Source organism: Ctenopharyngodon idella, chromosome 7 (assembly GCF_019924925.1).
Source record: "Ctenopharyngodon idella isolate HZGC_01 chromosome 7, HZGC01, whole genome shotgun sequence".
NCBI lineage: Eukaryota > Metazoa > Chordata > Actinopteri > Cypriniformes > Xenocyprididae > Ctenopharyngodon > Ctenopharyngodon idella.
Genome location: NC_067226.1, coordinates 11,897,268 through 11,924,773, shown reverse-complemented (window position 1 = coordinate 11,924,773; position 27,506 = coordinate 11,897,268). Strand labels below are relative to the sequence as shown.

General features: G+C 37.0%; 1 protein-coding gene across 2 annotated transcripts; it reads right to left on the bottom strand.

Annotated features, from left to right (window-relative positions):
* Positions 1–343: 343 nt before the first annotated feature.
* rhpn2 (rhophilin, Rho GTPase binding protein 2) lies at positions 344–27,506 on the bottom strand. 2 transcript variants are annotated; one of them, XM_051900446.1, is made up of 15 exons: positions 27,231–27,506; positions 22,962–23,077; positions 17,191–17,319; positions 11,979–12,054; positions 11,447–11,524; positions 11,159–11,283; positions 10,616–10,782; positions 9,809–9,996; positions 8,712–8,868; positions 8,033–8,152; positions 7,744–7,938; positions 6,947–6,993; positions 4,333–4,479; positions 3,511–3,669; positions 344–2,139 (listed from the first exon to the last, which is right to left on the bottom strand). In XM_051900446.1, exons 1-15 carry the CDS (start codon positions 27,297–27,299, stop codon positions 1,897–1,899), a joined length of 2,016 nt encoding a protein of 671 aa, XP_051756406.1. In that variant the 5' UTR covers positions 27,300–27,506; the 3' UTR covers positions 344–1,896. The 2 variants fall into 2 exon arrangements, with proteins under 2 accessions (XP_051756406.1, XP_051756405.1); XM_051900445.1 differs by having other exon boundaries at positions 6,917–6,993; positions 27,231–27,503.

Genomic DNA, 27,506 nt, shown 5'->3' with positions numbered 1-27,506 from the left:
AGGTCCACAAGGCTTTGAAATATATTTCAGAATTCTCAAAGCAGAAGTGTGTAGTCGATGACTTTGGTTGTGGACTAAACCATAGTCATGTCATAATCTGCATAGCCTGCTGCATTCATACTGTCAGTTTTCTGCCTTAAAAAACACAATTTGGAAAAATAAGGTTGAATTAAGGCAAAACTGACACAATCTGCTTTACATCGGTCAAAACTTATTCATGCATGACCTGTATTAAGATATAGCTTCTTGCTTACACAGTTGTTACTTTTAGCCAGAATTGGCGTGGTTGGGATGATTACACAGTGAATGACCACAATAACCTCTTACACAGTAAAAGCAGCCACAGCTTTGACCCCATAGTTTATTTAGATCAAGATTTACATATACAACATAAAAGTAGGCAACAATATAGATTCCATTATAGACCAGACGTTTCCTCAGCTGTGTCCCATTGGTAATCTACATAAATTGTAGACATAAGACAAACTAATCTAGAAACTAATCTCCGCTTTATTATTATGTTAACATTTGTAACCAAGTAAGAATTTAGGGCACTGATGCAGATTCTGGCTTGACCCTAAAGAAAAAGTCTGCGAACATTAACTTTCAAAGAATCATTAATATGTAACCTTACAAAATCAACATCCTCTCAGAACAATGTTTGTCATTATAATTCCAAATGTGGCACTAGCAGAAACATAACTGATAAGGATACATTCATTAACAACAATAAAATATAAAAAAGCAAGCAAGGAGCGGAGGTCCACAGTTTAATACGATTTTGTCAGTGTAGACTGTTGTAAGGCATTTTAAAGGCTTCTGACTTTCTAGGATTCTGAAAGGCAGTGTTTTCTACAAATAAATGAAAAGTTAAATATTGTCAAAAACAGTAAGATAAAAAACACATTTTGAGCTATACCATTTAAACAGAAGAACTTACACCAAGTAACAGAAAGATATGTAGCCAAAAACAAAAAACAACAACAACCAGGCTACAGTTTCACGATACAAAACCTAAATACTTCCAATACTTAAAATGAATACATGTTTATATAGATATTTTTTCTCTTTATTTTGCATATAAATTATTTGATTATCAAATGTGTATAATATCTACTTTGTAGACAGTGAATATTCCAGCACTGAAGAAATGCCAGGTAAAACACATGGAACAAAGGTTAAATAAGAACGGCATTTGTATTCACTGCTATATTTTCCATCCTTCTTGCCTGGATTTGGCAACATATGATAGTCCTATCATAGTATTTTGCTTCAGTACGTAAATACTTGATTTTCACCAAATAATATTACTGTTTGTATAGACATTCCAAGGGCAAAAGCTATTCACCATTCTCTCCTACATTCTGTTCTTTTACAGTGATCGACACAGGATTAGAGCTCCGTTTCAATGATGCAAGATCTTTACAGAAACCTGCTATGGTGGTCTGTCTGTAAGCTACAGGCTCAAAAAAGGCTGCCAGTCTACCAGCCTTCATTTTAATATGAAGAGAATAATGTGTGGAATTTTCCAAAAAAGAAAAGAAAAGAAAAAAAAAATCCTTCATAACACCATTTAGCCATTCAATAAAAGAATAATAAAACAAACCCACTTAAAAAAAATAAAATCAAATACTTTGAGCAGCATACATGTCGTGTTTTTATCTACTGATTTGTTAAAACACATAATCCTTCACCTTTAATTTATGTGAGATTTTCTAAAAAACAGACTAATGAAGGAATAAAAGTATAGCTTACATCTGTGTTTATAGGTCTGTGCAAAATGTACATTTTCCGTCTTTAATTTATTTGAATCTTTCTAAAAAATCTCTCCTTCTCTTCTTGTAATATAGCGTGCTTTTACACTGTCAGCGCATGTATAAATCCAGTTTTGTGTGTTTAGTAGAGGGCGCTTTCATTATACGAGTTGAGATAGGAAGGTCTGTTCCAGGGTCCATCGTAATCTGCGGTAGGAAGACTCAGCGTGCTGCTGCTCTTCTTGTTCTTGAGACCCCAGCTGAGGAATGATGGTTTTTTTGCTACCTTGCGAGACTTTGGGTTCTTATCATCCTCATCATGTGCCAGGCAGATCATGGAGTAGGTCTTCGGCAGACCGCCGCAGTATGTAGCACTCTTGGTGGGCTTCAGAAATAAATAAAGAGAGAGAGGCAATTAAACCCCTAACAACACTCGATCTGAATAAAGTAGCATTTATTTGAAACAGAAATATTTTGTGGCTTTATAAAATGTCTTTACTGCCACATTTGATCAATTTAATTCATCCTTGATGAAGAAATGTATTAATTTCTTTTTTCAAAATCATACTGACCCCTTTTGAACGGTTTATTTATATTATTTATTTATATTCATAATTATATTGTTAATATTAGTGCATCTAAATAAATACGATTAAATATTATTCCTCTTTGGGAGATTAAATCCCACCAAATCAACCAATGAGAGAATAGAGCTTGAGGGACATTTTGGGGATTTCCACCTGGATTTGGCCTACCCAAATTGAAAAGCTGCTCTAAATACAAAATTTGGGTGTCATTTTACAGGAAACCCTTTGAAGTTACATAAAACACTGCTGAAAGTGATAGAAATTATAGTATATGTTGTCTGTGCTGTAATAAACCCCCCAAAAAAGAGATGCGTTTTGATTTTTTTTTTTTGTTGTTGTTATAAATTCTTTTTTGAAAGTGTATAACTCAGGCCCTGAGTGTTCTAGCACCTGCAGACAGTTTTGTTTGTTTCCTCTAGATTTCAGCAAACACTGGAAAAAAGAATTTTGTCTCTATCATGTTGTGTGCAAGAGTTATTCAAATGCACCTGAAGGGAAGAATATTACCTTTTTTATGTAATTTCTGCCTACCCAAATCTAAAGTCTTCCCATACCCATATACAGTGGTAAAAATGCAATATCCCAGTGTCATTTTACAGAAAACCCTTTGAAATTACATAAAACACTGCTGAAAGTGATAAATATTATAGTACATGTTGTCTTTTTGTAGCTGTTTGTGACTGGTTGAAGCAGTCATGGGAGTTGGAATGTGACGCTTGTCTTTGTTTTCTCAGAGTGATCATATTTCACTGCATGATTCTTTAGAAGATCATTCGATCTGATTGTCACACAATGAAATAAAAAAAATTCTCAAATTCCTTAGAATGAGAGCTTTCTTGTGATATAAAAAAAATATATATATTTTAAAAAAAAAATACATATTCATTCATAGAAAATTTTCTTCGCCATCATCAAGTGGAAATTTGTGTCTGGGACCAATGCATATATAAGCTCAATTTTACTGCTTTATGTATCAAAAAAACAAAAGTTATGGTATTCTCTGTAAAGTTTAGATTCTAAGCTTTCAAATGATACCAAATGATAATATGGGGTTATACCATTTAGCCTTTAAAATGGATGTGTAAACATTATAACGTGAATTTTCTAACCCTCATAAGGGTCCGTGGAGTTAAAGTAGGCAAAGAAAACCTTGAGAAAAATGGAGTTACCATTGGCTGGCTGCTGCTATCCATCATGCTGACCACTCTGATGTTGATGCCCTCCTCATCCACATCCTTTAAAAGCTTCATAACGTCACTCACTCCCAGCCATTTACACTCTGTGTCACCCACAGCAACAATGTAATCTCCCTCTCTCAGTCCCTCAGCCTGGTGATGAAGAGATAGTGGAGAGAAAAAGAAACAATGGAAAATCAGGAAAAGGTCAGAGAAGTAAATCACGACCTGCAAGTGTGGCACTCTGACACTTCAGATATTTATGGTATGAGTTTATCGGCACGACCACGCTGCGGTTACCATAGAGATGAGCTCTGAGAGGACTCGTTCATGTCCTCCAACAAAATAAGGGGAGTTATTTGTGGGAGACACACAGCTGCTAGAGACAGCTTGAGACTCATATGGTCAAAAACAGGTGCAATGGGCGTGGATGTATGCGTTTTGTTTTCATTCAATTGCTGTGGTCAAAGATTATATCTATCCTCAGCTTTAGGGACATTCACATGTATAAAAGGAAGATTAATTGAAACAGGAAGAAGTTATCTCTTCTGATAAATGTCATGACTTATGTTACTGTTTGTTCTTCTCATTAAGGCATATTAATTATTTATTTGCAATAAAAATGGAGTAGGAGGGAGAAGTTTATAACACAAGGAACACAAAAGAAGATATGTTGATAAATTGTCTCTTTTTGTCCATACAGTTTTAGTCAGTGGGGTCCACTACTGTTTTGAACTGTCATTATATAGACAAAAACGGTTTCGCAAAGAGGGTGAACAAGCATTTTTGTGTTGGTGTCTGTGCATGAACACTCACCGCAGAGGGACAAAGGGGATCGAGTGACTGTATCTGAACGGGCGCATCTCCCTTCAGAGTGAATCCGAGGTCTCTGTCCTGCAGTCTCAGCCGGACGGTGCGTGGAGCTGACCATCTCTGCTTAGCTGAGAACACTGACAAAGGCCCCTGCGCAACACAAATACAACAGAAAATCACTATAGCAACTCACCTAATTCAAAGACACACAGGGTGTTTTTAACTTCAGCCTGCCACCCTGGTTGTCCTTGGCTGTAATTCCAACCTGCGCACCATCCAGCTTACACTGGCACACTGACTTCACGCAGTATATGCGAATGGTTTTGCTCATATGGTGTAGAAGGTTTATTTAATTTCATCATGAAAAGTACCGCCATCCGAGGTGATGTTCAGGTTGAAGAGTTTAAGGCAGTGGTTCCCAACAAGAGGGCCCAAAAAGTCTTACTTCCAAAAAAAAAAAAAAAAAGTCTAAAAACGATTTAAATATAGTTATATTAACAATCTTAACTTTTATGATTAAAAAAAAAAAAAAAAAAAAAAAAAAGATTAATATTTTTGACTTTATGTGATTTTATTAAAACAGAACTACTAGAGGTACATATCAGCTTGGATAGGAGGGCCTCTCTGAGAAAAGGGTGGCCTTGGAGTCAAAAAGGTTCAGAACCACTGGTTAAAGGCATGTGCAGCATATGGTTGACCCCTGCCTCAGAAAGATCATCTGATTTGATTAAGGACTTACAAAGCTTATATGTTAAACTGACCTCCCCATGTACTACGGAAATGAAATTTCAAGTGAGGGGTCATTTAAAGAGCCCATGGCAACTGTTACAGGATCACAGCAGTGGTTCTTTGAAGGTCACTCAGACATCTGAAGGTGGTAAAACTCAAATACATGCTTCCATAAAACTAACCACATCATAAACTCTGCCTCCTTCACCTGAATTACCCTGCTCCCCACAGCCGGAGGGAACAGAATATACGTCACTGTGGTTCTCGAATGTTCCAGTTCTGCACACCAGATTTACAAGTCTAAGATTCTAGCACAGAGTCAAAACCATTCTTCCAGTTTCACAGAATCTACTGCAGACGAAGACTTGAGGTGTTACAGAAATAAAACTAACTAAAGATAAACAGGTCAATGAAATGACGCTAGTTTTTTAAAATCTATTAATTAATTAAAAAAAAAAAAATACATTAATACACTAGTTATTATTTAATACATACAAAAACCTGAATAAACCTCTTCTGTGATAAGCATGTTTTTAATTCTTAAAATTCACTTTGATAACTATCCTGATATCATGAAGTAAAAAACCCTCATTAAAAACCCAAATAGAGTGTTGCAGAAATTAGTCATAAAACTCAGAAATAAGTTATCATTTTTGTACTTCTGGTTCCATCATCCCTAAGTCAATGTGTTTTTGTTCAAATGTCTAAAATAAGTTCAGTGTTATTACAAGCTTAAGATATTTTTATGTTTTATTATATGACATGAAATACATAATTAATACCACTTGTCTTGAAAATGTGGTTGCTAACAAGTGGCTAAATGGGATTACAGAGGTTCTTGGGGATATAAACACCATTGCACTGAACAGGAAATCTCATCTACTCACTAGTCCGCATTTACAGCCTCGTTTATACTCGCACTGATGCAAACAATTCTAACTCTAACTTTCCAACTTGTAGACTTTAAACAAAGATTGAAACATTTTTAGAAGCTTTGTGGTGGTGACGCTGGAGTCATGAGGCCGCAGTGTAGTTCTTTTAGCTTTTTTTGCTCCTGCTGATTGTATTAAAGCATCAAAATTCATAAAAGTTGTGTTCATTTGTGAAGATCATCTTGAACAAAACGTGTACGAATCAAAAACATTTGTTGGTCACAGAGCTTATTTTTTGCAATAATCCAAAATACAATTGAAAAATCTTTAAAATTAACGTTTTAGGAGGAATCAAGTTAAAAAAAAAAAAAAAAAAAAAAAAAAAAAAACCACACACACACACACACACGCACACGCAAAATGAAACAGCACATCACCCCTAAACAAGTCATTCCATATGTGGTATTTATCATTAATGTCTGTGGACAAATAGTGCAGGATGAGTTTTGTGCCAAAGTTCAATACTTCGTGTTAGAGGTTTGAGCAAACTTCTAACCCTAAGTATGAGTAATAGTGATAACAAGGTTGATTTGAGTTTCACAGAGTCATAGTTTCAGGATGTTATAACACTTGGAAATTCATGTTCAAACCAGGGTTATTTATATTAGTACTGTAAAAGGAGTATCACACTCTACAGACTGACCAAACAGATTTTAAAATTACAGCTCAGCATCATCCCCAGCTGGTCACAGTATTTTGGATTTGCAAAAGAAATTGAAACCTTGGATTGTTGAGGTTATGGTCTGTTTGGCCAGTGTGTACAGGTCAATCATCATGGGTCTGTTCAACAGCACACATGCTCACAGAATACTTAGATATTATGTAAAACTATTCTGTGCACTAAGAAATCTGCAAATTTGCACAAGCATTCCTGTGCTGTGAAAAGAGCTTGAACTGTCTTTGAGTAAAATTAGTAGCCCACATACCAGCCGATGGAATAGGTCTGTGACTTTCACCTTGGTGGCAGCTGGAATCTCCATCTCAGCTTTCTTTTCTGTTTTAGCTAACAGAGAAGGAAGAAAACAATGTTACAGCATGTTTACACTGTCAGCTGAACTTACATAACCACTTTTGTTCTCTACTGTAAGATGTGGGTCATGTTCTGAGAATCTCATAAACAGTTCAAAATGTGATGCTTCAGTGAAAACTCACTGTTGCATACAAGTTACTTTTTAGATTTAAAAACTACAATAGAACTGTCAAAGTTTACATAATGAGTGAATAACATTAAGCTCCAGTAATTCAATCATGTGATCAAGGGAGACAGAACATTTGTTTATACCTGGAAGTAATGTACCAGGACACATCCAGATCCATTAGTGTTTATAATACAAATGTTACATGGTTACATGCGTTTCAGACAAAAGGGGCGGTCACACTGCACTTTTAGTTCCATTGATTTGTCATAGCGTGACCGCTTAGCTGAATTAAAAGAACACAAACTTTAAATCTGCAGGATTGCAGCACTGCAGTAAAGTGGAGTAGACTGCATATTTTTACATTTTGGATGCATTATATTTTGAATTGCGCTTTTAAAAAAAAAAGACGCCACAGAATGTGACATCTATATTATGACCATTGCAGTGTCTACAAAAAATTTGTGTGCTCAAAGTCTAGTGTGACCATGGCTTAACAGCACATGGCTTTATGTGGTTTGAGTGATCACTAAACATTCTGAAACTGACCACTTGTGATCAGATCGCTTGGGGTGGATGTTAATATCAGGGGCAAACAGTATCTATCTCTGACTTACAGATAATATCTGGTGCAAGCATGTAGTCTGTGAACTCGTCTTCCTTGTCATTTTGGTCAAACTTGGTAAGAGAGCGTTTGAGGCTAGCTTGCAGGATGTCACTCAGGATGTCCAGTTTTTGCAGGTGTCGACAGTGAGAATGTGTGCGGATGGCCTCTTCGTGTCCCATGATGGAGCGCTGCAGATGAGCTTTACCTGACCAAACAGACAGAAAATATTAGTTCAGTGTGCTGAAGTGGAATATCCCAATCATTTACAACTCACAGGTCAGAATGTATGAGCCTCTCACCTATTCTCCGTCTGTCTTCCTTATTCTTCAGGATGTCAAGAGGAGAACGCCCCTCCGGCATGGCATCGTATAGTTGTGACAAAGCCTTCTCTTGCTTGTCTTCATCATCACTAGGTGTCACTACACATAAAGACACATATATCACCAATATTTAAACACTGCATTGTTTTGTTCAATAAAACTGGGTACATTCCTGTAAATTTCATATCATTCCACTGAGGCTATATTAAATGTTAATAAATACACAACGGGATGTGTAAATGCCTTAAGTCTGTTGAGTCCAAATAAGCTCATTAATAGCCAAAAGTGTCTGTTATGGAGACGTAAATACACAAGAGAGGGAGAGAGGATGGAGAAGTGACTGTTTGAATAAGAGAATGTTACATAATCCCATTTGTTCTGGCACAGTCTATTACCACACTGTCAAAAGTAGCCGAGATACTGAACAGTTTCTGGCTTTCATCTGCCTCCCTCTTTACATCCTCAAAAAAAAAAAAAAAAAAAAAAACACTCCACAGAATAAAGTCCATTAAAGAACTGATACCTGAATCCTTCTTTACTTTCACAAGGAAAAGGAAAAAGTTTCTATGAATGAGACACAAAGGTAACCTTTAAAGGTTCCAGAGGGCTGTCAGCCAATGGGAGTTGGCCAAGAGCTGTGATTGGCTGCTTGACTTACACTGGTGGTCAAGCAGAGCGGTGGAGACAAAGTAATGGGCCAGTGAGTTGTAGTGATTGGTCTTCAGGTGGGACATGGTAGTCCAGAAAAAGGGCACATTGTTCTTAATGGGGGTTTGGATCATGGACTGGTGAACTTGACTGTAGGTCTCCCCCACCTGAGAACAGAAAGGAGAGAGGGGTAAATGTCACAACCACTCCGGACAGAGGAGTAACTATAGGCTTTAAAAAAGACCTGCATACTGATAGGAACAATAGGTCATGTATTTAGAGGTAAAAATGTCCCTTCATACCAACGCCCCAAGGTTGAGTTAAAACAGAAATAACATCATAGCAAAATTCTGTGATTTGTTTTTTATACATACACTACCTTTCAAAAGTTTGGGGTCAGTGTGCTTTTTTTCATGTTTTTAAAGAAGTGCTCTTCTGCTCATCAAGGCTGCATTTATTTGACATTTATTTATTTGAAAATACAGTAAAAATACCAATACTGTAAAATATTTTACAATATAAAATAACTGTTTTCTATTGTAACATCAAAATGTAATTATTTTTGTGATGGCAAAGCAGTCATTACTCCAGTCTTCAGTGTCACATGATCCTTCAGAAATCATTCTAATATGCTGATTTGCTGTTCAAGAAATATTTCTTCTTATTATCAATGTTGAAAACATTTGTGCTGCTTAATATTTTTGTTGAAACTAAATATTAAGGATTTCAGGATCCTTTTGATGAATACAAAGTTCAAAACAACATTTATTTGAAATAGAAATATTTTTATACATCTTTACTGTATCTTTTGATAAATTTAATGCATACTTACTAAATAAATATTAATTACTTTATAATGTTGTGATGTCTGAATTCACTAGCTTTAAAAATTATTTAATGTACAGAATTTCTTTCTGAGATTTGCTGAAGATTTAAAAATTAACTTTAAGGGACAGTTGATGACAAAAAAAAAGCTAATCTAAAATGTAAAAATGGGGGAAATGAGCATGCACAATTAAATATCTAAAATAAACAAAAAAATAAATAAAATAAAGAAAGAAATGAAGAATTTTTTTAGTGTGAACAATTTTTTCGTCTAACAAATACCTTGGCAGCCTCTTGGGCAATTTTGAGCAGGCCGAAGAACTCATTTCGGATTCCTGGCAGAGTGATCTGCTCAAACACACACTCCTGCGCCTGTGCTAGCATCATCCGGATCAGCATGCTCAGCATAGCAGGACTCATATCATAACTGGGAGTGTGTGTAAATGTCTCCTTCAGGAAGTGCAGGACACCTACAGCAGAACATACAGAAACAAAACCAGACAGAATTCAACATTACACTCAACATTCAACAGTGCATCTACACAAACCAGTCCCCTTATATTTGCTGTCCACTGCAGCACAGTGTAAATTAAACAGAAAATTCTAGATAATTTCTTAAGCTTCACAACATTATTTAGCTTATATAAAATAGCATTGTCATTTCCTCCATTTAATGCTTTTGCAAACAACACAGATCTTAGAGACAGTTTGTGAATCAGTTTTTGTTTGAGGGATCATATTTGGACTTTCTTTCCGGTGGAGATATACAAAACATTCTATGTGATGAAAGACAGTGGGGTTGGCTGTTTTGATAGCTTAAGAAAGCCAGTCAAATCTCTCTTTATGCTGCTGTTATTTTAAGGAGGTTAAAAGCCAACACAAGCCACTGAGTTCCCATGAGCCTCTGACAGATCTGCTGTTGAGGGGGAAGAATTACATCATTTTCACTCCACCTTGAAACACAACCAGAACCTCAATACACATCTGTTTTCATTAGGCAGGAGTTCATTAGGCCATCTTTGGATACTTTACTTACCTTCTCACAAACCTATCTGCATATAATAAGTGCATATACTCAAAACCTCTCACCTGCAGATTTCTGGAAGGCAGCGATGGCATCCTCGAGTCCAGCTTGTGTCTGTCTGTCAGCACGAGTGCCAATCTGGGAGTAGAGAGCTGCCATATTGAAAAGTATGCTGGCTTTCTCCAGAGAGACGTTCTGCTGGCACACAGGGATGCCGGTAAAGGAGTCATACCTGCGTATGCACAAATATGTGTTAAAACTCATGTTGACGCAAACCACAGGTGAGGCTTTTTTTTTTTTTTTTTTCAGTTACATATGCAATGCTGTGTTATTAGGAATTGCATATTGTAAGCTTATTAACAGTTCAGCTCTCTCCAGCTTTTTTTATGATGACACATTTTCTTATTTATCCTGTCATCTCCCTTTATTTCTAGGGTATAAATGAAACAAAAAGCTGATGTATAAACATAAAAACAACAAAGGCAGCCTGACAGCCCAGTCAGACCAGTTGTGTGCTACCTCTGAACGAGTTATGTTTACAGCTGATACAGTAGCGTACAAGTTCATTACAAGCACATTACTGCTGGTGTGGGCGAGATGCAACATACCATGTGAAGAAAATGCCAAGCTGGCGTGTAGGGGAGAAAAACCGAGTCTCCAAGAAGGAAAGTTGACTGTAGTAGTTGGAAAGCAAATCCACACCAGAAGGATTTCGACTGGGGGTCCGACAGGCCTGAAACACACACATTTAATTCAAGACCTTTAATAAGACCAGTCTCATTGGTTGCCTTGTGTATTATGTTTTTATGATCATCACTGATCAGATTTATTTTGTCCTAAACTTCAATTTCAACCATGAATCGAATCTGGCACCTTTTTCAGATGTTGTATCATACCTGTCTCAGGTCCATCAGGTCATCGATCTGATCCTGAAAGTTTGAGCCATCTTCACTGTAGTGTTCCAGGATGAAGTCCTGTTCAAATAAAGCATTTTCATATCAATTTATTCATAATGACAACGCAAACACAAAAACACTACAGAGTCAAGTATTCGCAGGCCTGTTCTCCTTGTTAAACTTGTCTGTGAGAAAACAGATGTAACAATGACACAGTGTCATAGATTCACTTGCATGGCTATTATTACAGATCAGCTAAATTACAGGTTGGAAGCATCTGATTGATCCTCGTCTCTCAACAAACATCTCAACACCCACTTATTTATAAGATAATAAATGTCTTGCATCAAACATCACTGTAGACTTTCAAAAATGCAATTTAAGTTTTATTGAGTCTTTGGCTTCCTTGTTTATTATTCTGTGACCCACTTTATATTCTCACTTAGAAAAGCTTTGAGAATCACGAAAGCCGCCTAACTGAAGGCCTGATAACTGAGGTAAACATTGAGCAGGTGTTGTGAAAAGAACTGACCTTGAGAGGAACAGAGAAATCAACATCCTTTGTCTCCTTCAGTCCCAGAGGGATGAGCGGAATACTGGATGTCTCTCTGTGAAATGAATAAAAAGAAGAAATTAAATTGGGAAAAACCAAAGGAGAATACTTTCAGTATTTTAGTAGGAAAGAATAAGACTTCAAGGCTGACTCAGAAAGGCCAGACCTCCTAATCTGTATGTGACTCAGAACTGAGACATGCTTATGTATGTCACCCCTTTCACACATTACAAATATGACGACAATTCTCTGCAAGTTTAAATCAGCTCTAAGACTGAAACAGCTGATTCTTGAGTAAAGGATGGTTTACCATCACAAGCCTATTAACCTACTTACGTTATAGAAAAATACTGACTATTAAAAATGTGAGCTAAGAAAGAGGTGTATGTGTATGAGTGGGTATGTCTGCTACATTTTGTGCTGATCAAACTTTGTAAACTTCAGCACAATATAATTATATACAAGTTGCCATTGCATTAACAAGTTACCATGCTTGCACTGGTGGGGCATTAACTCAAAGCAGTCTGGGTGAAGACAGATTAGAGAATACATGAGTGTGAACTGATGAGAGGCAGTCCTGGTCTTTCCTGATTGTGTCTAGATGACAGATAACAGTGCAGCAACAGTGTGGTTCTGGGAAATGTTTGTGAGAAATATTGCTGGATCAGAGGAAATGACAGGAAATATCACTCGTGCTTTAAGGAATTGTGCCTTTAAACGAAATTCTCTATGCATAAAAAAAAAAAAAAAAAAAAAAAAATGCAGAAAGATTTTCAGTAAGACTGTAAAGTCATTTATGATGGTATTAGATATTTCTATTTCAAATAGATGCTGTTCTTTTGAACTTTCTATTCATCAAAGAATCCTGAAAAAAAATAAAAAAAATCCACAGATTACATTGTAAAATATATTACAATATATTTTTTAAATAATAATATAGTTTTTCAATTATAGTAATATTTCACAAAATTACTGTTTTTTTTAATCAAATAAATGCAGCCTTCAAAAACATTTAAACTTTTGAATGGTAGTGTATGCTAAAACAGTTTTAACATTTTGAGTTGTATAACTTGACAATTAATGTATTATGTAAAAACAACAAACAATTATTTATTCATAAATAATCTAGATTAATAAATGCTGTACAAGTATTGTTCATTGTTATCTAAATGCATTAACTAAGGTTAACAAATTGAACCTTGTTGTAAAGTGTAACCAAGTAATTAAACACACAAGAGGCAGGAGATTTGTAGAAGTCTGTGTAAGTCAGGTGTTCAAATTCTGGAACAGATTACTTGCAGGTCTAAATATAAGATCTCACTCTCAAACTGGAAACAAAGTTCATTTCAAACTCCCAGAGAATAACAATAACATTCCCATGTTGCAAGTATAGCACTGAATCACACATCACAACATCACGTTCATCAGTGCACCATGTAATGAGAACTTCAAAGAATGCAAACCAATCACGGTGCAGAGAACTTTGACTGCAGTGATGCACAGAGAACAGAAGACAGGTTTTGTTACTTTACGCTCTTCAGGCCATGAGAAAAAGTTTGTTTCAAAAACAGACAGAGAGGGATAGAGGGGGGTGCAGGGCATGAAAGCAATGAAAGAATGCAGTTCTGTACTTATACTGATACACACACACACACACACACACACACACACACACACAGTGTAAGCTGGCAGCCAGGTGCAAAAGAGAATGCCATAGTGTGTGCAGCTACAGGAAGACCTTGTTCTGTTCGGTCTTCTGTGCATGAAACACAGGCGATAACACTGCACCAATGGGAATATTCCCTTTCTCACAGTCAGTCATACTCAGAAGGTGATAGGCTTTGTTTGTTTTGCAGGACAAATAAAGCAGGTTTGTAGAAATTTCAGACTTTCGTTCATCTTCGGAACACAAATCTTTTTGATGAAATCTGAGAGTTTTCTGTCCCTCCATAGACAGCCTACGCAATTGCAACTTTGACACTTCAAAAAGTTCATAAAGAAATAGTAAAACTAATCCATATGAATTGAGCAGTTTAGTCCAAATTTTCTGAAGAGATTTGATCACTTTTTATGATGAACAGATTTAATTTAGGCTTTTACTCACATATAAACATTGATCAGTGAATATAAAAAGCTCAACCGAACCTGAATGACGTACGAGAACAAACCTTAGGCGGAAACTCAAACGTGCTGCAAAATACACGAGAATGAACCTCATTTGTTACGCAGCATTTTTCAGAATTTTCATTTTTGGGTGAACTAATCCTTTCAACAAACCAGTGCCTTGGTTAAACTAAAGTTCTCCAAAATGGGACAGTTCAAAATGAAAATGAAGACAAAAGACAATATTTTGAAAAATAGTATTTGGGTTTTGTTATGTTTTTGTTTTGTTTTTTGTCCATACAATGGTGTTGTTTTGGACCCCAATGACTTTCATTATATGGACTAAAACAGTTAAAGCATTCTTCAAAATATCTTCGTTTGTGTTCAGCAGAAGAAAGAAAGTCATACAAGTTTGGAACAACTTGAGTAAATGATTCATTTTTTTCATTTTTTGGGTGAACTATCCCTTTAACACATACCATACTTTTACTTAAAAGAAAAAAAAAAAAAGGGTGATTGTCTCTCATGTTTACAGCTTTACAGTGAGTTATAATTACAGATGTAGGTCAGGGGCTCAGAATCAGGTGCAGATGTCTGCAGGAGGTTTTTCTGGTTTACTATGAACCCTCCAGGCACAGGGGATAAACACTCTTTCATTAGTGCTTGGCCTAGAGGAACAAACCTCTAACTGTAAGCCTCAACATGTTATGAAGCTAATGCTGATGAAGAACTAGGCCAGCCCTGCTCAGTTAAGCAGGGTTTGAGCTGAAAATATGGCTGAGCTTTCTTAGAGCAGAGAAAGACGGCTGTTCTCATGCAGAGAATGAAGCAGGCCAAAGACACTCAAGGGTGTATACGTGCGCACAGCTTCACTCACAGTGGTCTGAGAGGCAAAAGAGGGCTTAGAGAGGATTTAAAGAAGACAAGAATCCAACCGTAACCAAGGAAACACACTCAAGGACTACAAAATAAACACAACATACACAGCGTGACGGTCACAAAAGCATGACTGCAGTGCCACTAATGAATCCTTTCATTTTGGCTGCAGGGTTTGTATGCCTAATGAAAGAATTGCTTAAACATACTTGAATATAGATGACATGTTTTTTTCTCTCTATTGCCATCTATCTTAGGGTATGACGATTCTAAGCAATGACATTTTTTCACATATTTTGAAAGAATCTGATGCGAGTAAGAGAATTTATCATACATGCTATGAATGTGATACCATGGAAAAGGAAGCAGAAACACAAAATTAAAAAGAAAAATTGTGCACATCCTCTTCTGACACTTGAGGGGGGACACATGTGGCATGTGTGTGAGAAGGGAGGATGAGCCTGAGGATTCACCAGAATCATCAATCTGTCAAACCACCTCCGCATAAACCTGTCTGACCAGTTGTGTGGAGTGGAGTCTCTTTCTATTGGGAATTTGTAAAGAAACTTGAAAAGATTGACTGAACTCGACTGACCAATGAACCTGCAGCCCAAGTCTTGTCTTCTCTTTAAACTTCAGCCAAGTTTAGATTATTTCTCAAATATAAGGGTACATAGCAATGGAGTGATCATTGGGTAGCATAAGTAGAGGAGACTCTCTAATCCACCTTTTTCCTGAACGCGGAAGTTTCGCTCGACTCATAGCGGAATTTCCTTTGCGTTTCTGGTCTCCAGTGTTTCTAGTCAAATTAACATATTTTCCAAGCTATGAACATGGTTTAAAATAGCACATGGCTTCATAGCACCATCACTTTACAGTGTCGCAATAACGTCTTCTGTCAATGCCTCACCCATCAAAGTTTAATGAGTGTGTAGATGACATCAAGCTGCCCGAAGATAGCTACATTGAAAACTGATAGGCGCTCATATCCTACGCAGCTACACGGGTGTATTTCGGGAGCTTTGTTCTCAAAATGGTAAGAACGCACATATACCTTTATGGGGTGTATTTTAATTTAAGTGCTGCAAGTCATGCTCATCAGTCTTCGGCATAAAATGCATGGCATATGGCAATGTATACAGATCTTTTCAGATTTGCTGGTGCTCAAAACACATTGTTTCCAGGTATTTATTCAGTTTATTGCTGTTGTTGTGGCAATCATGTCGCAATGATTTCAAACTCATTAAGAAACGAAAATTGCAATAGTCTTTTCTTTCCTATTGTGACATATATTTGAGTGAAAAGGCTTCTCAAACAAGAAAAAAATAAATAAAAAAAATAATAATGTGTCCATTGGGATTTGATGGGATTGTTGTTTGCAAATTGCTGCGATCTCATTTGAATGACTGGATTATTGTCCCGCCCTCCGATGCACACGTTATCAGAGGTGTTGATAAGAGGGGGAGGGGACGTTAATATTTTTAGTAAAGATTATGAAGACATATGAACTTTAAAAAAATGTGCATGAATAAATCATTTATAATAAAACACTGCAATATTCCATAAGTAGATTTTATTGTGACTTTAAAAAAAAAAACCCAAAAAACAAACAACGCCGCATCTAGTGTAGACAACATCACTGATTATAATGGGTTCTATTGTCTTTTGTCGCATCGCGCCACTTGTGGATGTCATTAGATTACAAATAATGATTTGTGCAGTTTCTGATCTACTAACATTTCCATTATTGTCCTTCAGTTTACTCAGTCTCCAAACACGGAGAGAATTCTACACATTCCCTGGCCCTTCTGCATTTTTTTTTCCCTTTCTTTTTTTCATTAAATATTTTGCCCAATTTACTTATGGTTTCAGCTACCAATAACCATGTAGTTCTCTCAGTTCTGTTTAACACTCAAACCATATTTAAATACATTCCACAATTTCCTACTGGATCAGTAGAGAAAATGTGATAATACAGGGCAGTGAGCAGGGAGTTCAGCAGGGAGTCTGCTTATATATATATATATATATCATTCTGTGCACACCCCTTACATTACTTTCGTCAGGGAGGCTCTGTGTGCCCAGATGAACTGGACATGTGTGTGAGTAGTAACTGTGCATTCTGTCTCTAGAATGGATCTTAATCTGCCTTGAGTAAGTTCTCACTGTATCTTTCTTCATCCTAATCAGTGCTATGTGTGCATGTACTTACTGTACGTTCTGATAAACTTCCACAGAGCTGTTGAGTCCTTCCAGCTGTTCCATAAGAAGCTGCAGATCTGAGTTGACATAACTCAACTCCAGCACCACCTGCTCCCGAACCTTATTATTGGATGTCGCCCTTGAGAGAGAGAGAGAGAGAGAGAGAGAGAGAGAGAGAGAGAGAGAGAGAGAGAGAGAGAGAGAGAGAGAGAGAGAGAGAGAGAGAGAGAGAGAGAGAGAGAGAGAGAGAGAGAGAGAGAGAGAGAGAGAGAGAGAGAGAGAGAATAAACAGAGGTCATTTCTACAGTAACTCACCAAACAATATGGCATAAGTCACACAATTTCACAATGTCTCTGGTTTGAAATGTCATGCTAGTTCAACATCTGCAATACAAAAGGGAGAGGCTGATCAGACTGGGGCCTTTGTTATTTTGTGTGCTTCCAGGCACATGATAGAAATATGTGGCAAATGTTCAGTACAGCCACTCTTGTCAAAGAAAGGCTTAAGAATTAAACCACACAGCCCTGATCAAATACATATTAAATAGAAAAAAAGAGATATGCCTGACTAAAACCAATCTATTCTATTCTAAAATCTTGTAAATGAGAGGAAGTGAGGTGAAGGTGAGCAGGTCAGGTTCGACTGGAGACTTCTGACCTCTTATTCACACAAGCAACATCACACACAGTTGTGTCAAACTGTCATTCACTTTGTTCTATTTTAAAATCACATTCACCTTGTGGTTATCATAAACACACTCAACTGAGAGGAAAAAAAAAAAAAGACTACCAAGACACCTTTATTACATATATGTAATACTAATAGGCCTACTACTACTACTACTACTACTACTACTACTACTACTAATAATAAATAATAATAATAATAATAATAACAGTATTATTATTAGTACACATAATGGATAATGAATGTATCCAAACAGTTGCTCACCTGTCTAATAAAACACATAATATATTAAAGCTTCTTTATCTTTAAAATCTTTGGTGTTTCCATGGTTTCTACAAAATAAAACCGGAAATCGAGGGTAACGCGGGTATGATGTCATTGATAGGCGACGCACAGACACGGTCTATGCCCTGGTTAAAATGTCTTATTTCTCTGGATTTAAACGTTCTTGGAAACATTTTGGATAATGTAAGAACAAAATATATAACACTGTTTTAGTGGTTTGGTTTTTGGATATTTTAATTTAAAAAATCTTACATATTGTGCCTTTAATAAGAAATATTACTGATTCCATCTGTTACATGATTATTTCAGTGGGTCCTTGAGGTCTGTGACAATGTAGATCAGAGTGTTCTGTCATCTTTAAGTGAATATAACTTTTATGAGCCATGTTTGTCCTTTGTTAATACCCAACACATCCCTCACTGATGGAATCACATCAACACATCTTCTATTATAATACAGTGGTTCAGTTTCAACAGCAGAAGGGGTCTAAAAACATCTTAAAGTCCTCATGAGGTGTATACAGTATTATTCTGTACACAAACCCAAAGGCACATTGGCAGGGCGTCACAAAATTAGCATTCAATGAAACCGGTCCGGCATGGTAACTCACTCAAACAAACACACAAGAATGTGGATTCTTTCTGATCTAAGCAGCTGTAAAGAGAAATACAGAGAGAGAGAGAGAGAGAGAGAGAGAGAGAGAGAGAGAGAGAGAGAGAGAGAGAGAGAGAGAGAGAGAGAGAGAGAGAGAGAGAGAGAGAGAGAGAGAGAGAGAGAGAGAGAGAGAGAGAGAGAGAGAGAGAGAGAGAGAGAGAGAGAGAGAGAGAGAGAATATGGGTGGGGGGGCGGACGACTTTCTTAAAACTGCTTAAAAGCAGACGACTTTCTTACAATCGATCTATTATGTGGCTATCCTTTCTCCCATGAACCACAAACCTCTGAGGCCCATGAATGAGGGAACATTCCAGATTGCCTCTAAAGATATGCAGCTATGAATGAAAGGAAAAGAGATTGAGCAAGAATCCACACCTCATCCCAATATTAATGAGCTCAGGTAAAGAAAAACACTCAAGACATCCGCCTCTAATGAAGGGCTATAAAACCTATATATGAATCATGTATATCATTAAAATACATACCAGGCCTTCTTTAGATCTGACTCACACAATAAACACAGAAGTAATTAGAGTGTTTCACTGAAGTATCGACAGAGAGATCCTCAGGCAGTGTTTGCATGTACGTGTGAGAGACGCACTACAGTCACCTCTCAAACAGCCTAATTTTAACAGCTTCTGCTGACATGCATTTGCACACCCTTAAAAGCACTGCAATGACCTCACTAGTGTACCTGTCACAACTCTCACCTGTTGACTAGAGGGAATTTGACTAGATATAGAAACGTTCCTTTGGGATTAAAAGCACCAAACCGCTTTTGCCTTGTATCTGCTTGGATCCAGCCTTTTTTTAGTCAGCCAGCTCACAATATCCATCCAAACGCCAGCCAATGCCAGATGACAATAACTCAGCCAACATAGATTTTAGCCCCAACATATCACCAAAAGATATAGTCAAAACAGCTTGTCCAAACTTTATTGTTCTATTAAGATTTAAAGCCACTTTGACGTCAGTGCCAATCAAATGCTCTGTTCCAAGGACCAACCCAGCAGGTGTGTCCTTCAAAACCACGGAGACAACAGACACACTTAACATCCCCATGGCGACCGGTTTGTCCAGTGTTACAGTGTGTGCTCTCATCGTACAGGGAAAAACACTGGGAGCTTTTGAGAGAGGTAATGTAATGTATGAGCTGTGGTTTTCACAACAAGATCCAACAGCAGTTCAGTAAACTTCACAAATATCTGTCCTTTCTGAATGCCTGTGCAGGCACGAGTGCGGGTGTTCGCAGATAAGATGTCAGTGATTCTTATCAGCTCACGTTTCATTTATATAAATGCTTCCTTGAACAGAACTGATAGAAATCTGAAAGAGTCTAACAGCCCTTGCCAGTTACAAATCACGCAAATTATAAAATCCCACAATCAAACCAAAGTGCAATCAGAGTTTCCTTGTCCTGACACAATTTGCAACAAGTTACAGTATTTTAAAAACAGAGATAAACTGAAATTTCATCAGCTGAAAAAAAATATATTTTTTTATATACATATTATATACAAAAAAGTGTTACCAAAATATATGTAGATTTATTATTCAAACTTTTGATCAGTTTTTTTAAAGAAATTAATCATTTTTATGTAGAAAGAACGCATTAAATTCAAAAGTGACTGTAAAGACATTTACATTTTTACAAAAGAATTCCGATTCAAATAAATGCCGTCCTTTTCTCTATCTATCAAAGAATCCTTATTGTATTATGGTTTCCTCAAAAATATTAAGTGGCACTGTTAAGTAGAACTGTTTACAACAATGATAATAATAATAACTGTTTCTTGAGCACCAAATCAGCATATTAGATTGATTTCTGAAGGATCATGTGACACTGAAGACTGGAGTAATGATGCTGAAAATTCAGCTTTGTCATCACAGGTTACCGTTTTACATTGTACTTTTACTTTTTGAAAAGAAAAAAAAAAAAAAATGCAGCCTTGGTGAGCAGAGGAGACTTCTTTCAAAAAAATAAATATCATTAAAAAACGGTAGTGTATGTAATTAAATAATCAGTGTGAGAGTTATTTTGAGGTAATGGCACTCTGTTTACTGCACGTCATAATTAGTGTGTGCCAAAAAAAAATATCCCTGATCAACACTGACACATGTATAATTATATTGTTTTGTCAATTTTGTCATTAAGCCACACCATTTGAAGAAAGTGAATGTACTCATAGAAAAATATACATATTATTATTATTCATTTTAACAAAGGCTAATTTAAAATGAATTTCAGCCCAGTGGGCCCAGAGTATTTAGTTTGGACAATAACTCAAAACACATTACTAGTTACAAACTGAAAATTCAATTCAAAATTCAAATTCACAATGATTCATTTTAGAAACACCAAGGCAATAACATCCTGTAAACTGATGTGTTCTTTTGTATGAAAACAGTCTTCCCCTTGACACCATATTAGCATGCAACAGGACATCAGAAAGGTGACACTAAAAAATTATTTGCATGATACTTTGCATTTTTTTTAGACAGACAGTATTTTCCTCTCTCGTCTAGTTCAGCTATAGTAGTACGCATGGCTGACCAGCAGTTACCATTCAAATCATTGCCAGCATTTCCTAGCTGACAGCTGGCTGCTAGAATGTTCGAAAAAGAGCTTGCATGGTAAATGTATCTCAAAGAACATACTTATCAAAATAAATTTATCTAAGCAAAGCAAGTCTACAATTGAGTTTAAGATATTAAAGAGGTACTTCATCTCTGGCAAAATGGGCTTTCAATAAAATGTGGCTGCCTATACAGTAGAAAGTGGAAAAGATTTTTGAAAACGGTGCTACCTGGCTAAAGAAAACAGAATAACTTGCCTTTTGCCAAATAGGTAGGAAAACATCAACACCCATAATGCACTCGCATGTTGCCATCCAATGCCACTCCCACCAGTCTGCTATGGATACACCAGAGTCAAATACTGCCTTGCTTTAGGAGGAAATACTTTTTAGCAAACTTTTAGCCCTACTGTGAAGAATCCTAAATATGGAGAGAATGCCACAACGGAAAATCTGAAAAACCTCTGTTTGTAGCCAACATTTCAAAATGGATGACTACACGAACACAGTGTTTTAGGCCAAATGGAGGGGGAAAAAACTGAAAGAAACTGCCATTCTGTTAGTTCCGCCCAACCCCCGAAGCAAGATGCTGTCGCGTACAGGTAAGAAAGCTGTTGCCATAGTGTTCTGTTTTTACCATAATGCTGTTTAAAGAGTAGACAGGTGCGATACAATTTTCAGTGATAAACCTAGCCTTACAATGACTGTTTTGTTAATAACCCTCTGTTGATCCGACAGTACGAGGGCAGGGATACAAAAACGCGGAAGTATAATCTGTATAATCAGCTTCTTCATGTTTTCATGAAAGCCCTGGAGCAAACACATCATCCGGCGGACTTTTGCTGACAAATAAATGTGAATTTCTCTGTCCAGGTAACAGAGAACGAGTAAACATTTTCATTTACATATACTATCAACATTGTAACAATACAAAGCGGGTTGAAAATTGACAAAGTTAAGGTTTCAGTGTCCTGGCTCTTGGCTCCACTGGTATCTATCAGGTCTGAAAAATCTCACATATAGCATTCCCAGCCTCTTTAGTCATCAGCTTTAACAAAGGCACAATGTTACTGTGTCTATCATCAACTCCAAATCTAAAGGTAAAAATGCTAAAGGTATGCCTGACAGCCAGATCAGAGTGCAGATGAGCTCCAAACACTTGCTTCTGCACACATTCACACATACAAACAGAGAAATTCTTTGACAAAAGGTTAGCAGCAAGACTTCTGACTGAAACCTCACCACAAAAAGAGCAAAGGATTTCTCCAAAACAGGGCAGTGATTTACTCAGCAGAGCCAGGGCTCTATGGTCCAGTGCCAGACACTTCAAGACAGATGTTGTTATGCAACCAAAGCAAAATTGTCAATGAAAGACTATAGAACTTTCTTAAAAAAAAAAATAAAAAAAAAAAACATGTTTCATCAATGCATTTAAACATTATTGGGTTATTTAGGGAAAGATGTCCTGCATATGTTTGCATATCCACACACATGCCCGTAGACTAACATGCGAGGTGAGGGTGATAAATGAGCGCTTGCCCTTGTGTTTGTGTCCACACATAAGTGTGCTTGACTTACTTGAGAAGATTCTCTGCTCCAGCTCTCATCCTCATCTGTTTGATGATTTGCTGGTTAAGAAGTGCTCTTTTATTCTGCAGTTTACTGCGGCCCGTCTGAGCAAATGGATTACACCCCTGTCAGAGAAAGAGACGGAGAGAAAGAGATTAACAACAGTTCACATTGTTCCTGGGGCGAGGACTCCTTATTGACAGCTAATATAAAATGAATTTATTGCATGTTTTTATACACTGTGAACATTTCACAGTCTTATAAACTACAAATGCATGCATTCCATTGTTCCTATAAATGATAAACACACAAGCACATGCCAGCCGACTCATACACCTTGCTATGTCAGTAAGGTGTGGCATACACAGTTAGTGATGTAAGGAGATCAATTTCCCACCCAGACACGCCTATAAAGAGTATCTACCTGTCATAAATCGGATAGCTGAAGGAGGAGGTCTGATTTATAGGAGGCTGGTATCAATATAGATGGTTAAAATAAACTGTTTACTGCTCTTATCTTGACATACATTCCTATGAGATCCTACTATGAAAACATGTCTATTTTTAAAAGTGTACACTAGATATGACTGAGCACAGAGATAAGAGCACCAGCTTTGAAAGGTCAAGTGATCTGAATTTTTATTTCATTATAACCTGGTCCTAATGTATTAAGTTATGAGAAACTGACTGCTTGATTCATACTGATAGTGAATGTTGTTTGTGTGAACAGCAGATATAGTTCATTTACGGGAAAGTCAATTCAGCAATTTTATGGTAATTAACACAGTTTAATGTAGAAATCATAGATTTCACATTAGGTTCAAGTTGGTCACATGAAGTAGCCTTGGAAAGCTGTTTAGTTTGGAAGGTGACCTCTGTGGAGTGGTGCTTCTTGTATTGCTATACTATTAGGAATGGACAATGGACCTTTTATGCTCACAAAATTTCACCCAAATTTCACTAATGTGACTCTTGAATTGTTATGTTAGCAGGTTGAAAAACCTCTGTATGCATGAATAACCAAAGTCAATCCCATTTTCTATTCTTGCAACAGCCTTGAATAACATCTGGAAGCACAGTGACTTAAGTAAATGTTAAAGCTGGTGAATTTCATACTACCTGAAAGTCTTATTTGAGAATTTTTTTTTAAAATATTGGTTACTATCAAGGTTTATCTATCAAATCTTAATTAAGAGACTGTGGCGTTACAATGTTTTATTTATAAGTGCAGATGAGAACAGCTCTGGTGGAAGAGAGACAGTAAATACATCTAAAAGTTTCAGATAACACACAGCTCATATCTCCGTCTCTACGAGTTACCAAAACCCCACATTAAAAAACGCAACACATGAGATACGAACATGTGCAGTGCAGAGTGCCTCTCGTATTGTATGACATGACAGACTAGCTGCCCTGTGCGGTTTTGTTCACAAAATTCAGGTTGACCGAAATGCCCAGAGAATTTAAGCTAGTCAACTTAATTATATTGTCACTGTTGTTAATAACCTGACTGAATGTGAACGTAGAAACCTTAAACAAGAAAACCGTAGTCTGCTGCCATATAAACATGGGCTGTCTCAATACATGTAATTGTGGTTGTCAAAGGGACCAGACGTGACCTCTGCACATTCTAGAATACTGACCAGGGCGATGTTTAGCGGAGCAGAACCAAAGAGCTGCCAACACAACTGTGTTCCACAATCATACAGCAATTACCCTGGACTAACAGCGCAGGCAGAGCAGAAACAAGGTCCTAATCAAAACAGGGGACAAATGTGACAGAAAGCAGGGCCTCAACTGAGTTGTATAAGTGTTCAGCATTATGCAACTGTTATATATGGCGGGTATCTGCACAAATATGAGACTACAGTAACAAATGTTAATTTCTATTCTCAGCCTTGGACAAAAATGTACCAGTGACTAACCGTTCTGTCTCTGCATTGGGGTCACAAAGTTGGGCTTCAGTAAACATTAAAGAATTACGTAACAGAGAGTGTATGCCATTCTGATGAATGTTTTCATTTTAGTTTAAGGAGCACTCTTTCCTTCTTACTCACAGCTGTTTGATCACTTTACTTAATCTACATAATGCTGTGAGATGTTCAGAAGCTATGTTATACTAATCCTAAAGCACTGAACAGCTTCTCCTGCCTTTGCCAGGACATGAGATGGGAGCATCTGTGTTTCATTAATGTTTGTGGTTTGGCTATGCACTGTCACTGGGCAGATGCAACGCTAATAGGAGGAAAACTGGAAAAAAAATGCTGAATCTGCAATTCAGTTTCTCCATGCAGCGCAGCCCAAGCAGGGTCAGCTCAGGAGGAAATGGACCAAAACCACATCACCGCTCCGAACCAGCCCCCACCTGGTAACAGGCCTGAAATCTTCTCGCTGTAGATGGCGACCACACTCATTTTCAAAGAATTCATGTAATAAATGAAAATGAGACACAGGAAATGTTCTAAACAAACAGCATTTCCTCTAAAATCCACTCAGCTTTGCAGTACCATAACCATATTAACTGCCCACATTAACTCAGAAAACCCAGTCTGTGATTCATTTTGCTGTTTCACCTCCTGTTTCGTGTGGAAGGGCCTTCGGAAAAACATCCCAAGAGAAACTAATCACTATCTGGGCCAGTTTTACATCAACCACTTTAATATCAATAAGAAGCCCTGAACAATAAAGCCCAATAGATACTCTCAACACAAAGAGAGGTGAGCTCAACAGAGACAATAGACCTCTTCAGTTGCCATTCACACTAAAAAAAACACAATTCCAGAGTCTAGGATAAATGCCAGAAACCTGTCACACGTTACCCTTCCAAAAATCAGCAAACACATATAGATGTGCACACTTGGCTTCAGTCACACACAAGAAGACACAAGATATTCATAAGCATTTATAAGTGTGAAGAGTAATACTGAATCCTGTAGTCACTCAATGGTTTATTTACAAATACACTGAACCAATTTCACCATGATCACTGCAGAACCTGAATTTAAAGAAATCTAAGTCCAAATAAAACTCAAGAAAATACCAAAATCAGATCTTTACACAACTTGCTTACAAATAATTCACCACAGTAACCACAGTTTCCCTCCAAATATGATAGTTCTGCAAAATCATATGGGATTGTCTTCTGTAATGTTTATAAATTTATGATGACAGTGGCTCCAAATTAGACTATACATTTGTATAGACTCTAATAATTGATAATGATAATTGACAACAAATTTTATTATAGACTTATCTTCAGACTTCAGTGCATGAGTACCAGCTCAAGAATGCAGGTGAGTCAGACAGAGCGCAACTGAATATCAATGCAATAGCTTTGGCAAAAACATACATTTTTCTTAAATATTTCTTGATAGATATTAAATGCAAGTATAAAATTCTATATGTATCACAAGTAATTGTATTGTGTTTTATATAAGAGCAGTAGCTGTGAATGTACTACTGTAATGGAGTATAAATGTAATATGTTCAGATGGGTGAATGTGTTCCTCCCTCATACCTAGTCTGCGCTTTTGTTTTTCTTTATTATCATTTTTAAGATACATTCACTACGTTTGTTTTCATTGCCTTCAAATTGCACATTGTTTGAAGGACAAAACTGGACAGGATATGGAATAACAATTGTTGTTAATAATTCATTAACATTATTATTAATAACTAATTAATCAAAGAAATAATAGACAGTTTAATCAATTATAACAATAATAATTAGTTGCAGCCCTAATCCTAATAACAATCTGCTAACGTTTTTATTGTAGAAACACTGCATGGAGTAACTATGGTTAGCATGGTATTTTTTGTAAGGAACATTGAAATAAAAGTTGTAATTAAGAAACCAAACGAATATGTGAATAAAATACAGAAAGCAGTGGGATACTGAACCTTCAAATAAGAAATATATACAGGGTTAATTGGTCCTACTGAGTCTAAACTGTCTTCCCTTGGCATTGTTTGTGGGCAGCAGAGCTCGCCACCGTCCACATGCCCCGCAGATGTGTGTTCATCTCCAACAGATCCTATTACAAACACCTTATGAAGGAGAGAGGCTGAACGCCTGCTCCTTCACTTGATGTCTACACTTCACGTTTTACAACTCATGAAAGAACATAAAACTGTCACGTATCATTTCAAAACAACACTAGCAAAACTGCAGTGATGCTACATCTAAAACCGTGACTAATAAAAAGCCTTGAGGAACTTAACGTCAGACAAGCAAGGAACCTTCGAGAAAAACAGAAATAAACTTCGAGTCTCTCTTACCTTTTTGAAGTAGCCATTCTCCACCGGTCCGTTGGTCTTGCAACCATTGGGAATAAGAGTGTCCGTCATTTCTGAATTCTCGACCGATTCAGAAAGCAGAAGTCGTAAGAAGTTCCTGCCCAACAGGTGTGTGTCTCTAAGGAGATCTCAGATATCTCTTGATGCTCCGTCCACTGTTGTTCAAATTCTCCTAATCACATTCAGCATTCGCTATTTGCGCTGTACTTCCCCGTCCCGCCCCGCTCCGGATGCGTCACGAGTCAGGGGAGCTGCCCC

Bases quoted from the DNA above. Each gene is read 5' to 3' on its own strand.
- rhpn2 (XM_051900445.1), bottom strand. From the start codon at position 27,299: ATGACGGACACTCTTATTCCCAATGGTTGCAAGACCAACGGACCGGTG. The intron at 11,284-11,446 runs GTATGATACAAC...TGTGTGTTTCAG, and splicing joins ACCTGATGGACCTGAGACAG to GCCTGTCGGACCCCCAGTCG. The intron at 4,480-6,916 runs GTATGTGGGCTA...TGTGTTGCGCAG, and splicing joins CAGACCTATTCCATCGGCTG to GGGCCTTTGTCAGTGTTCTC.